Consider the following 12,203-nt stretch of genomic DNA (forward strand, 5'->3'; position numbering starts at 1 on the left):
AATTAAAAAATAAGCCCTTAGCAGCAATTACTGGAGAAGCCAAAGCAGGGATGTTTGGACATTCAGAGAGGCAGCAAGCTGCTGGGAAGAGATGGCCTCCACCTCTCCCCCCTGGGGAGGAGGCTCTTCTCAGCCAGGCTGGCTGACCTGCTCCACCGGGCTTTAAACTAAGCCCACTGGGAGATGGGGGGACTACTGCCACTGCTGGCCCGCTGAGCGACCCTTGCAAAGCCAGCAGACCAAGGCACTTAAGGGAGCCCACCCCTGCCCCAGCCCTGGCACAATCTGTGGGCAAGGCAAGAGCCCCTAAGGGCACACTTGCCTGCCTGTACACTAATGCCAGGAGCCTGGGCAACAAGCAGGAGGAGCTCATCCTCCTGCTCAGTGCAAAGAATTATGACGTCATTGGGATAACAGAGACCTGGTGGGACTCCACCCATGACTGGACCACGGGTATAGAGGGCTATACCCTGTACAGGAGGGATCGTGTTGACAAAAGGGGCGGGGGTGTAGCTCTCTATGTGAAGGAAAGCTACATGTCCCTGCAAGCTGATGTTGGCGACCGGCATGGACAGCTAGAGACCCTCTGGGTAAAAATTCTTGGGGAATTCGGCACAGGGCACACAACGGTGGGAGTCTATTACAGACCTCCCACTCAAAGTCCCGAGCTTGACCAGGAGTTCGCCCAGGAACTGACTGAGGCCGCTTGCTCCAGGACCTTGGTTGTCATGGGTGACTTCAATTACCCGGACATCTCGTGGGAAGATCACTCAGCTAAATCTGAGCGGGCGCAAAGCTTTCTCTCGTGCGTGGATGACCTCTACCTGACTCAAGAAGTCTATGGGCCAATGAGAGGCAAAGCGCTGCTTGACCTGGTACTGGCTACGGGGGACGACCTAGTCGGCAACCTAGTGATTGATGGGAAGTTGGGTGACAGCGACCACGAGCTGATCACCTTCACCATCCGCTGTAAAGCTGGCAAGTCAGTCAGCAACACAGAAGTCCTTGACTTCAGAAAAGCCAACTTTGACAAGCTCAAGAGGCTAGTCGGTCAGGCCCTCAGGGACCATGACCCCAGGGAGATGGGAGTTCAAGAAGAGTGGTTGCTTCTCAAGGAAGCGATCCTCAATGCACAAGCTAAATCTATTCCAACACGGAGGAAAGGCAGCAAGAAGGCACAGCAGACTGTGCCTTCAGAGACCTAGCGGACCTACTGTGGCTAAAAAGGAAAGCCTACAAAGGATGGAGGATGGGATTCACCTCCAAGGAGGATTACTCCGCGCTGGTCCGGTCCTGCAGGGACCAAACCAGGAAAGCCAAGGCTGCAACTGAACTCCAACTAGCTTCAGGCATCAAGGACAACAAAAAGTCCTTTTTCAGATATGTGGGGAGCCGGAGGAAAAGCAAGGGCAATGTTGGACCCCTGCTAAACCAGATGGGGCAACTGACAACTGATGCCCAGGAAAAAGCCAACCTATTAAATAGGTACTTTGCGTCAGTCTGTCATCAGTCACACGGGATGCCCATGCCTGCTATGGGACAGGGAAATCTGGGTGAGGGGAATCCCCTACCCTCCATCAATGCTGACCTTGTGAAGGAACACCTTGGGAAGCTGGATACCTTCAAGTCAGCCTGCCCTGACAACCTGCACCCCAGGGTACTCAAGGAGCTGGCAAGCGTCATAGCCCAGCCCCTGGCACGGATCTTTGAAAACTCCTGGCGCTCTGGTGTAGTGCCAGAAGACTGGAAGAAGGCCGATGTGGTGCCGATCTTCAAGAAAGGGAGGAGAGTGGATCTGGCTAACTAGAGGCCCATTAGCCTGACTTCTATCCTGGAGAAGATCTTAGAAAAGTTTATTAAGGAGGCCATCCTTGAGGGACTGGCCCAGGCTAACATTCTAAGGGACAGCCAGCACGGGTTTGTTGCGGGTAGGTCTTGTTTGACCAATCTCATTTCCTTCTATGACCAGTTGACCTAAGTGCTAAGGCAGTAGTGCAGAGGGTGGATGGATGTGCTTCCCACTTGGAATTTGTGAACTTATGCAGAACGTTGTTTTGTTGACCTTGGCTTTGGTATTTAATATGTGCTTTTTATAACTAAGTGTATGGTCCAGTGTTACTCCTAAGTAAACCGAGTATATCTGATGTTCAAGACTCTGGTCACCCCAGATGAGATTTAGGTGTCATTCCGCATCCCAGTTTCTCAGTTGAAAAGCACAGACTTGAGTTTTCCTAGGGTTGGGGTTTGAGATAACTGTTTAGGTAATAATCTGACATCTGATTCAGTGCCCTCTCTAGCAATTTCTCTGTGTCCTCAAAGTTATTCTGCTGTGTGATAATGCAGAGCTTGTCAGCACAAATGAAACACTGACATTTGGTAAGAAGGGCTGATTGTTAATCATTGGGGGGAGCACACTGCCTTGTGGTAAGCCCTTCATTTCAGAGTGCCATTCATTTTTCTGGCCATTTGGCTCCACATAGAAGTGCCTGTTTTCCAAGGCTAGGGGCAGAAGTTGCACATAAACCAGTTTAAGTGATCATAATCTGGTTTAAACCTGTAAAAGAACAGAAATTCAGTGCACATAAACCAGTTTCAAAATGGCTGAAACTAGTTTAAGATAAACCTGGTTGAATGTAGTATCAGACTTAACTGACTTAGGTCAAACCGCTTTACAGAACTCCTGTCCTAGACCCTTTTCCTGATTTAAGTTAACACACTGGACTCCAGCATCCCAGGATGGGCTGAGCTGTGCTGTCTTCTCCAGCAGAGCAGGGTTGGCTGCACCCCTGTGTTTCCTAGCTGAAGCACTGTCACTGCTCTGGCTGGCTAAGAAAGGGTTGGGGTGGGAAACCAGGCTTCAGAGTGCCCCCCTCACTGCCCCAGCGGCAGAAGCGGGGTATGTGGCCAGAGACTAGTAGCCTGAGGGGAAAGTGGGGGTTAATCCCCCCTCCCTCCCATAGGGGACCCCAGCTGACGTCTGCCTGGCTTCCCTTTCCGGCTTGGTGCTCAAGCAGTGAGAGCAGGGGCATGGCCAGACCCCGGCCCTGGGCCTGGTGTGAAGCGGGGGAGGGAGAGAGGAATCAGAGAAGTGGGGCTGGCAGGGACCTCCAGAGGTCCTTTAGTGTCTAGTGCAGCCAGACCTCAGCCCTGGCCAGACCCTCCAGTATAATCACTAGAATCTGAATAGCAGAGGGTTTGCTTACCAGGAGGGCTCTGTAATGCTGGGGAAAAAAGCCACCGAGGGCAGTGACTCTTTGACACCCTGGCCCAGCTTGGGTGTGGAAAGCAGGGCCTTTGAAATTCATAGACTCATAGACCAGTCCAGCCCCAGCCCTGGGCACATGGAGGGGCTGGGCTGAGCTGCAGGGGCAGAGCCCTTCTCAGCCCCTCTGCAGCTTGGGCTGGGGCCATGGGAGCTGTGTTCCTGGTTTTCTCCTGGCTCCCCATGCCCAGGCCTAGCTGGGCTGTTACAAAGCCACTGCAGCATGCAGGCCTCTCTCCCTCCTTTGCCTCCACTACAGTGGGGCTGGGGGAGGGCTGTACAGTGCTGCCTCTGGGCTCAGGACTGGAGGAGTGCAGCACTGGGCTGTGCTTTGGGACAGGGGGCAAAAAACAGTCACAGGAAACTCTTGGTGGCTTTTGTCCCCAGAAGTACACAGGCCCCATGGTGAGCAAACCCTTCACTATTTAGATTCTAGTGCTTGTACCAGAGTTTCTGGCCAGGGCTCAGGCAGGGGCTGGACCACACACTAGAGGACCTCTGGAGGTCTCTACCAGCCCTACTTCTCTGTGTTTCCCCACTCCTTCCCCCACTTCATCTGAGGCCTGAGGCCGGGGTCTGGCCATGCCCCAGCTATCACTGCTCGACCCTTCAGTGCCAGCTCCCCAAAATCCAGGCAAGGGCTGCTTTCTGGGGCTGTGCGAAGCTTCAGTAACTGATTTGATTTGGAGGAGATTCAACCCAATTTGGGGACTGAATCTCCAAATCTGAATCAAATCGGGAGACCCATTAAAAGGTCCAAATAGATTCAGAAGCCTCCAAATCAATTTGGAAGCCTTTGAATCAATGTGGAGATTTGGGTGATCCCCACTCACCACCACAGGGAGCTGGACCTGGGCTCTGCACTGATAAGTAGGGGGCAGGGGAGCTGGAGGAAGGGGGAGGGGACCATGCAGGAACCCCTGCCTGGCTCCATCATCTCCCACCAGCTCTCCTAGCCTCCCTGAGTGCCCCTCCCAGCCCCACCTCCCACCCTCTCCCACAGCCCCCCCCATGGCTGCCCCACTCGGCCCCAGCATCCTGGGACTTTGAGGGGGAAAAAAAAGAAAAATAATATCCCTGTATTCACTAGCTCCAGCAGCAGCGATTGGGGGCTTCAGGCGGAGGCTACTCCTCCACACCTGGCAGCCACATGGCAGCTGTCGCATCATGCGGGTGCAGTGCAGTGCAGCTCAGAAGGGTGCCACATACTGTCCCGGAGCTGGGCTGGGGCCAGCAGTCACCTGGAGCCCAGCAGCACTCAGCGTGAGTGGCGCCAGCTTCCAGACAGCTGCCACGCGGGTGCCAGGTCAGGGAGCGGGGGTGCTAATCCCCACTGGGCTGCACTGCACAGGGGGGATCTGCCACAAGCCCCCAGAGGCCTCAATCACTGCTGTTGCAGCCAGTGATTGCAAGGTTTTTTGGGTTTTTGTTTTCTTTAAGTGCTGAGATGCTGAGGCTGGGCACAGCAGCTATGGCAAGGGGCTGTGGAAGCAGGGAGTGAGGTGGAGCCCTGCTCGCCACCCCCATGCCCCTGCTGCTGACACTGCTGCTGTCACCTGGCCTGATTTGGCAGCCAAATCTCTCAAATCCCAATTGGCCGAATCAAATCGGGACAGTGATTCGAATCACTGAATCAAATCATTGTCCCTCTGAATTGGCCGAATCTGAATCAAATACTTGCTGCTTCACACAGGCCTACTGCTTTCTCTCCTTCCGCTCCTAGAAGACCCTGGCTGGGGTTCCTGCAGGCCAGGGTGGGGGTTTAAACCCCTCCTCAATCATACTCATCCTAGCTATGTTACTGCCGCACCCCCCCGGTTCAGCTTTCCTCCAGTGTTCTGGCCACTCCTGCCGAAGTGAAGGAGGAGTGCTCCCTGGCTTGTAGCCTGCATTTCTGGAATCATATTGAATATCTATTCACTTGCTTTTCAGTTCAGTCTACACAGCTAACCTGCAAAGATTGAATTGATTCAGGCTTTTTGAATATCTGTACTTAGCCCACAAGGCTACGGATTGTCTGGCTTAGGTCTATGTCGTCAGTCATGAGGTACAGTTTGTGGATCATGATGTGATATTGGACAGTATTGTATGCAGAAGATGGAACAACAGATGCTGCATCAGTGATCAGCTTCTGTTGGAAACCATCTTTGACGTTCTGTGTAAGGTTTAAAAATTGGCCTGCACAGGACTGACCTGGTCTAAACCCCACTCGTTGTCATGTAAGTTTAGAATCTTTCAAGGTCGACATTTCTTGCAGGATGTTTGTAGAGTTTGTATGTGATGCTGACTAGGAAGATCAGGCTATAACTTTTTGGTTATAAAAGGTCTTTTCCTTTTTAAAGGGAAGATAAAAGGTTCAAGAGGCAAGGTTTGGGCAGAGCTGTGACTCTTGCCTTCCTCCATAGTGCAGATATTTGTTTATTCACCAGGCATACATTGAATAGCTCAAGGAGCCCTTGATTATAAAACCTTGATTTCAAACTGTACAATTTTAAAACCACAAAACCAACTGTAATTTTAGAATTTTAGATATTCTGCAAAGTTATTTGTTACATTTTTTCCCTTGAAACTTTTTTGACTACCTAATAGCATACCTGTGTTATGTTACAAACTTTTTATTGTTTTTTACCACACTCCATCATGGAATTTATAAAACACAACATGTTCAGTTTTGCTTAGATGCTTAAAGAAGAAAGTTACATGAAGAAATGTCCATCCTCCCTTTGGGTTTTTTATGGTAAATAAACTCTTGTGAAAAGATGAACACTAAAGGTATTAGGCTACTTAGATGGTTGTCAGGCCTAACTTGGGGGTTCTGTTACTCTCCTTTAAGATGCTGAAAGCAACAAGTACATAATGCATGTTACTAATGCAAAGTCCCCGACAGGGAACAATACAGGAGCTATATTTAGGGAGAATGATTCCATGTTAAAAAGCTAAAAGATGTTAAAGGAAAACATCTGTACTCCTCCCTCAGATGAGGATTCAATTATGAATCCCTTGATACTAAACAGTTCCATGAATGGACAGAGATTGGAGAAGATTTTGTTGTTTGTTCTTTTTTAAATTAATAAATACTTAAAAATGTAATATTGTGCTGTGTTTATTTCCAGCATATTGGTTTATGGATTTTGGAAAAAAACCCAACTTTTATGACACAAATATTTAAATTATGGAGCATGGAATTAATACAAGGCAATAAAAATTCTTTGCAATCCAGTCTTTTGTATAATTAACAGGGTTTTTTAAGTGAAGATCTAGAAGAATATATTTGGTAATAAAATGCATTTTTTGTGTGTCCCTATGTAGGTACACTTGAATGTTTCAGAAAACACATCTTTCAGCAGTGAGATGGAAGACCTAACTAGGATTAAGGAATTTGCAAGAGAAGTGAAAAAGAAAAATATTTTGGTTTATGGTCTTCTTATCCATTACAATAAGGTATATAATTCACTTTATAACTGCAAATTATCCCCTTTTGTAAATTATATGATTAATGATAGGAAGCGTCATCTTAAAGTCAAAGAGAAATAAATACTACTTGGAAAAGTTTTGTTGGAAAGATTCTTGCCTGTTCATGTTCAATATTGAACAGTGCCTGTGGTTACAGGAAAAAATGCATGTGGATTTATTAGAGAGAAAAATAGTTTTAAGTTAGAAAGTGAAAATATTAGAGACTTTTTCCTTTGGTGTTCAGTTTTAATACTTGCCATTTGCAACATTTATAAAATGGAAACTATTGAAAGTATTTGTAATCTGTGGTTTTCATAAGTTTTCTGTTCCCTTTCAAAACAACTTTTGGTATTCAGGTAACAGAAAGGGCATGACATATAGCTGGTGAAACAAACAGTGTTTCCAATAGCAGCAAATTGCCTAGGCTGGAGGCAAAATGAGTTAGCCTACGGCATCCTTTGTACTCACAAAAGCTATTTAAAATAGGCCATTTTTGTTTGCAGACATGTTCTGCCTACAAAAACAGTAGGTTGTGTTGCCTCTGGTGTGCATATAATACTTGTTGGTTGTGTAGACAGCTTCAGAGCCTCCACATTTAAGAAAGAAACAAGTTAAATAGTCAACTGAAGCTTTAATAAGGTAGAATAAATGGAATTATTTACTGAATTTTTAGACTATTGTAGGGCTTTAGAATTATATGCAGCCAGCTAATCACAGTTATAATTCAATATATGTTGTCCTGGTTTTCCAAAGATGCTAACCCCCCCAAATCCAGTTGACTTTAATGGGAGTTATGAGTACTCAATACCTTTGGAGAATCAGGTTTTTCATGCTTAAGAGCTTCAAAAGGACTTCGCTTTTCAATATGTAAGTTTCTCTTACATAAGGTTGGATATAAAAAATAAATTGCATAAATTATTTTGCTTAGTAAGTACACTGCATTCCGTTTTACCTGAAAAGCTGCAGCTATTTGGCAGACAGAGATAAAAATTAAATCCTACCTTTTGATACGAGTGTGCTGACTTTTATGTGTTATAAATCAGCTATACTTCTTACACATCAAAAACTTTGAATGCTAGATTCAACTCTTGAGCGATTATTTTATAATGTCGTAAACATTTCCAGCACTCAGACTGTACAAGGAAGCTGTATTGGCAAGATAGAACAATATGAGCTTTTCCTGCTAATGGAGCTATAATTCATAGCAAAAAGGATTTACACAGCTTTACCGAGACAGATTCTAAAGTGTCTCAAATCACTATACCCCTATTTAAAAAAATCCCTAAATGTGTATTTACATCTTACAAACTTAATACTGTTATCCATGACTGTCTATAAAATATATTTTTAACCTTAACCTATATTTACATGAATGACCATAATGGCACTTGTGGAACCAAAAAATCCAGAAAAACCTTCATTAAATCTTACAAAATAGTGGTATGTATTAGTTGATACAACTTTTACAGTCTTACAGTGTGTTGTAAGAATTTATAATCATCTTTCTGATTAATTTCTAAATTTATGTCAGTGTTAGATGTCTGGATTTCTGTTATTCCTAAAACACTAGTCTTAAGCCTACCATATCTGCTTTTTCTTTAGCAAGGATTCAATTCATATGTGATGATATAAATGATATATTAAAATATACATGCACTGATTGTTAAATAAAATTATCCTCAGTTTTAGAAATTGCCTTCAGTATTTTAGGTACTTTGTGTACCCCAAATTAAAAGCAAATACAACTATTTATAATGGTAGTTGCACACTTCTAAACTACCTTATGAAACCAGTAATTTTCTTGTTCTCTGTGGCTTCTTCTGCATATCTGTCTTCACCTGGTTTTTCAACAGCCTTTTGATATCTCTTCTAGTATCTCTTCATTCTTCTTTTTGCTCCCTGGTCTCTAGTTTGTCCTGTTTTTTAGAGCAGGTAACGGTGAAATTACTGGTTTGAGGTGTTTTGTCTGTTTTGTGCTCTGTCTTCCTCACTCAGTAGAAGCTAAATGGTGCTTTGGATGGAAGTATCTGTTCCAGACTCTATGAAGTTTGCACATACATATTCTTGCAGTGTAGTGGGACACCAAGAAAGCAAAGAAGAGAACTTTGGACAGTGTGTGTTCCTAGAGTTGTCTGGCTTTGGTCAATATGGATAAAAGAACAGAATGTGGCTTTCAAGTAACAACATGTTGCAGAAGACCACTTAAGTTGGGGAGGTAGAGATTAGATATCTGGGATCATACAGCTTTCTTTATCCTACCTTTTATTCTTATCTGTAAAGGTTCTGGGTTCCTTAGGTAAGAAGATATTAATGCAGCTGTTGAAATGTAGTTTGGAGATATTCAGCAGATAGTATAAACACTACAAATTTAATTTTCCCAATACAGGCAAAAGGATCTAGGAATTACTCCTGTGACAGAATGTAAAAAGCCTTAAACAAGGGATCTGAAAGACAAGAAGTACACATCCTGCTGCTGGTCTATGTAAGGGAGTTGCTGTGGGTGAAAGTGGTTCACTAGATAAGACCTCTCTGCTAGGTTAGATGTGCCACACTTCATTCTGCCAGACACTGATGTGGTCCTCAAGCAATGTCAATGGGGCCTGTGTGTTCTGTGTATCCCTTCTCCATGCTGAAGCCACAGAGAGTTGTCTGTGCTTAGCCTGATAGTCTTGCTTTTTAATATAAGTTGCAAGTCATCAGTTCACTCCTTGGTGTTAGCTGCGATGATGGCCCTCATGCAAATAGTGAGAAAGTGGATCCAGCAAACTACAGGCCCATCAGCCTGACTTCTGTCCTGGCGAAGATCTTAGAAAAGTTTATTAAAGAGGCCATCCTTAATGGACTGGCTGACTCCAATATCCTGAAGGATAGCCAGCACAGGTTTGTTGTGGGTAGGTCTTGCTTGACCAGTCTTATTTCCTTTTATGACCAGGTGACTTCAAAAAAGCCTTCGATCTGGTATCCCATGAGCACCTCTTGGTAAAACTGGCCTTGGGTCCACCACGATCCGCTGGCTGGGGAATTGGCTCCGTGGTCAGACCCAGAGGGTAGTAATTGATGGAAGTCAATCATCACGGTGCCCTGTGACCAGCGGGGTCCCCCAAGGCTCTGTCCTTGGACCCATATTGTTCAAAATCTTCATTAATGATGTGGACATTGGAGTCAGAAGCAGACTGGCCAAGTTCACCAATGACACCAAACTTTGAGGCAAGGCATCCACATCAGAAGACAGGCAGGCAATCCAGGCTGACCTGGGCAGGCTTAGCAAATGGGCGGATGAGAACCTGATGGTGTTTAACAATGAAAAATGCAAGGTTCTCAACCTTGGGAGGAAAAACCTGCAGCATCCTTATAGGCTTGGCAGTGCTACGCTGGCTAGCACTACAGAAGAAAGAGACTTGGGGGTCATCATTGACCACAAGATGAACATGAGCCTGCAGTGTGATGCTGTGGCTAGTAAAGTGACCAAAACACTGGCTTGCATTCATAGATGCTTCTCAAGCAAATCCCGGAATGTCATTGTCCCCTTGTACTCAGCCTTGGTGAGGCCACAGTTGGAGTACTGCATCCAGTTTTGGGCTCCACAATTCAAAAAGGATGTGGAGAAGCTTGAGAGAGTCCAGAGAAGAGCCACGTGCATGATCAGAGGTCAGAAAACCAGAACTTATGATGACAAGCTGAGAGCCATGGCGTTCTTTAGCCTGGAAAAGCACAGGCTCAGGGGTGACCAGATGGCCACCTATAAGTGTATCAGGGGTGACCACTAGTATGTGGGGGAACGTTTGTTCACCAGAGCGCCCCAAGGGACAATGAGGTCAAATGGTTATAAACTTCTGCAAGACTGTTTCAGGCTGGACATAAGGAAGAATTTCTTTACTGTCCGAGCCCCCAAGGTCTGGAACAGCTTGCAATCAGAGGTTGTTCAAGCACCTACATTGAACACCTTCAGGAGTAAATTGGATGCTTATCTTGCTGGGATCCTATGACCCCAGTTGACTTCCTGCCCTTTGGGCAGGGGGCTGGACTCAATGATCTTCCAATGTCCCTTCCAGCCCTAATGTCTATGCAATCTATGCAATCTATGAAAGGGAAATGAGGTTGATGTTATATACTTGGACTTCAAAAAGGCCTTTGCCTTGGCTCCATCTATTAATAGTCTTTGAGTCCTACCTCAGAGCCAGTTACCTAGCCACCAGACCGTAAAGTAGTCAAGGCCACATTTTCCCAAATTTACCATGAGGACATCATAGGAGACTGAGACAACATGGTGGAAGGTGACCAGTGGCATCCCTCAGGGTTCAGTAGTTGGACTAGAGCTTTTCCACATATTTGTCAATTATTTGGATCCAGTATTAAAAGCATACTGGCAAAATTTGCAGATGACACCAAATTATGGGGGAGTGCAGTCACGCTCAAGGACAGGTGGTGAAAGAGGCTGACCTGGACAGGCTTCTGAGGTGGGCAGATCATAACCTGATGACGTTTAGCATGGAGAAATATAAAGTGCACCATCTGGGGAGAAATAATCTGCAGCACAATTACATGCTTGGCAGTGCTATGCTTAACCAACACCACAACTGAAGAAGACCTGGGAGTCATGATAGACCACGGAATGAACATGAGCCACCAATTCAGTGCTGTAGCTGGCAGAGCGAATCAAACACTGGCATGCATCTACTGATGCATCTCAAACAAGACTAAGGATGTCATCTTCCCACTCTACTCGGCCTTGGTGAGACTACAGATGGAGTACTGCATCCAGTTCTGGGTGCCGCACTTCAGGAAGCATGTGGAAAAGCTTGAGAGAGTCCAAAGGAGGGCCACCTGTATGATTAGAGGTCTGGAGAGCAGGTCATATGAAGAGAGGCTGAAAGACATGGGACTGTTCAGCCTGGAGAAAAGAAGACTTAGAGGGGACTTAGTGGCAGCTTATAAACATATAAGGGGTGTACATCAGGACCTGGGGTAGTATCTCTTTACCAAGGCCCCCCCAGGGGCCAAGGGGAAGACAAGAAACAGTGAGCACAAACTGATTGAAGATTGCTTTAGATTGGACATAAGGAAAAACAGTGTGCAGTGGTGATGTGTAGGGGGTGCACCCTCTGAGAGCGCCAGTTCACCCCATGTCAGGCAACACTCCCTGTTTAGATGATGGGCAGGGAGGCAGGTGGGAGCACCAATGTCCCCCCTGTTGTGCGCTGGTTGGGGAGCAGGGCCTCCAGCAAAAGTGGCTGTGTTGTTTCCAGAAGTGGTTGTGGGACTTCCAGAAGCAGTGTGGCCGCTTTTAGGTGAGTGAGATTGGCTGTAGGCAGACCACCCCCCCCGTCAGTGAAATCGGCCACAGGGGGACCCCCCCGGCTCAAGAGGCACCAGTAGCCCATGACAATTTAAGTACTGAGGGTCTGGAACAGACGCCCCCCAGAGATGGTACAATCACCTACCCTGGCAATCTTCAAAAAGCGTCTTGACGTCCACCTTGCTGGAGTTT

The 12,203-nt window shown here is 46.2% G+C and overlaps 1 protein-coding gene across 9 annotated transcripts in view; it reads left to right on the forward strand.

Moving 5' to 3' along the window:
• Positions 1 to 12,203, forward strand: part of CRPPA (CDP-L-ribitol pyrophosphorylase A) — a 239,402-nt gene that overhangs the window by 134,919 nt on the left and 92,280 nt on the right. For 7 of the 9 annotated variants that reach the window (XR_016442294.1, XM_090046863.1, XM_090046859.1 and 4 more), the window contains one exon: positions 6,572 to 6,703. The exons of 1 other annotated variant lie outside the window; for it this stretch is intronic. Coding sequence is in view for 7 of the 8 variants with exons in the window: in XM_090046863.1 (XP_089902989.1) it covers positions 6,572 to 6,703 (132 nt within the window). In the remaining variant the exon portion in view is untranslated. Of the gene's footprint in view, positions 1 to 6,571; positions 6,704 to 7,468; positions 8,154 to 12,203 lie in introns of those variants that run through there. One more of the 9 variants, XM_090046862.1, reaches the window with a different exon arrangement.

This window comes from Crocodylus siamensis, chromosome 5 (genome assembly GCF_052110815.1).
Source record: "Crocodylus siamensis isolate JL-2025a chromosome 5, ASM5211081v1, whole genome shotgun sequence".
NCBI lineage: Eukaryota > Metazoa > Chordata > Crocodylia > Crocodylidae > Crocodylus > Crocodylus siamensis.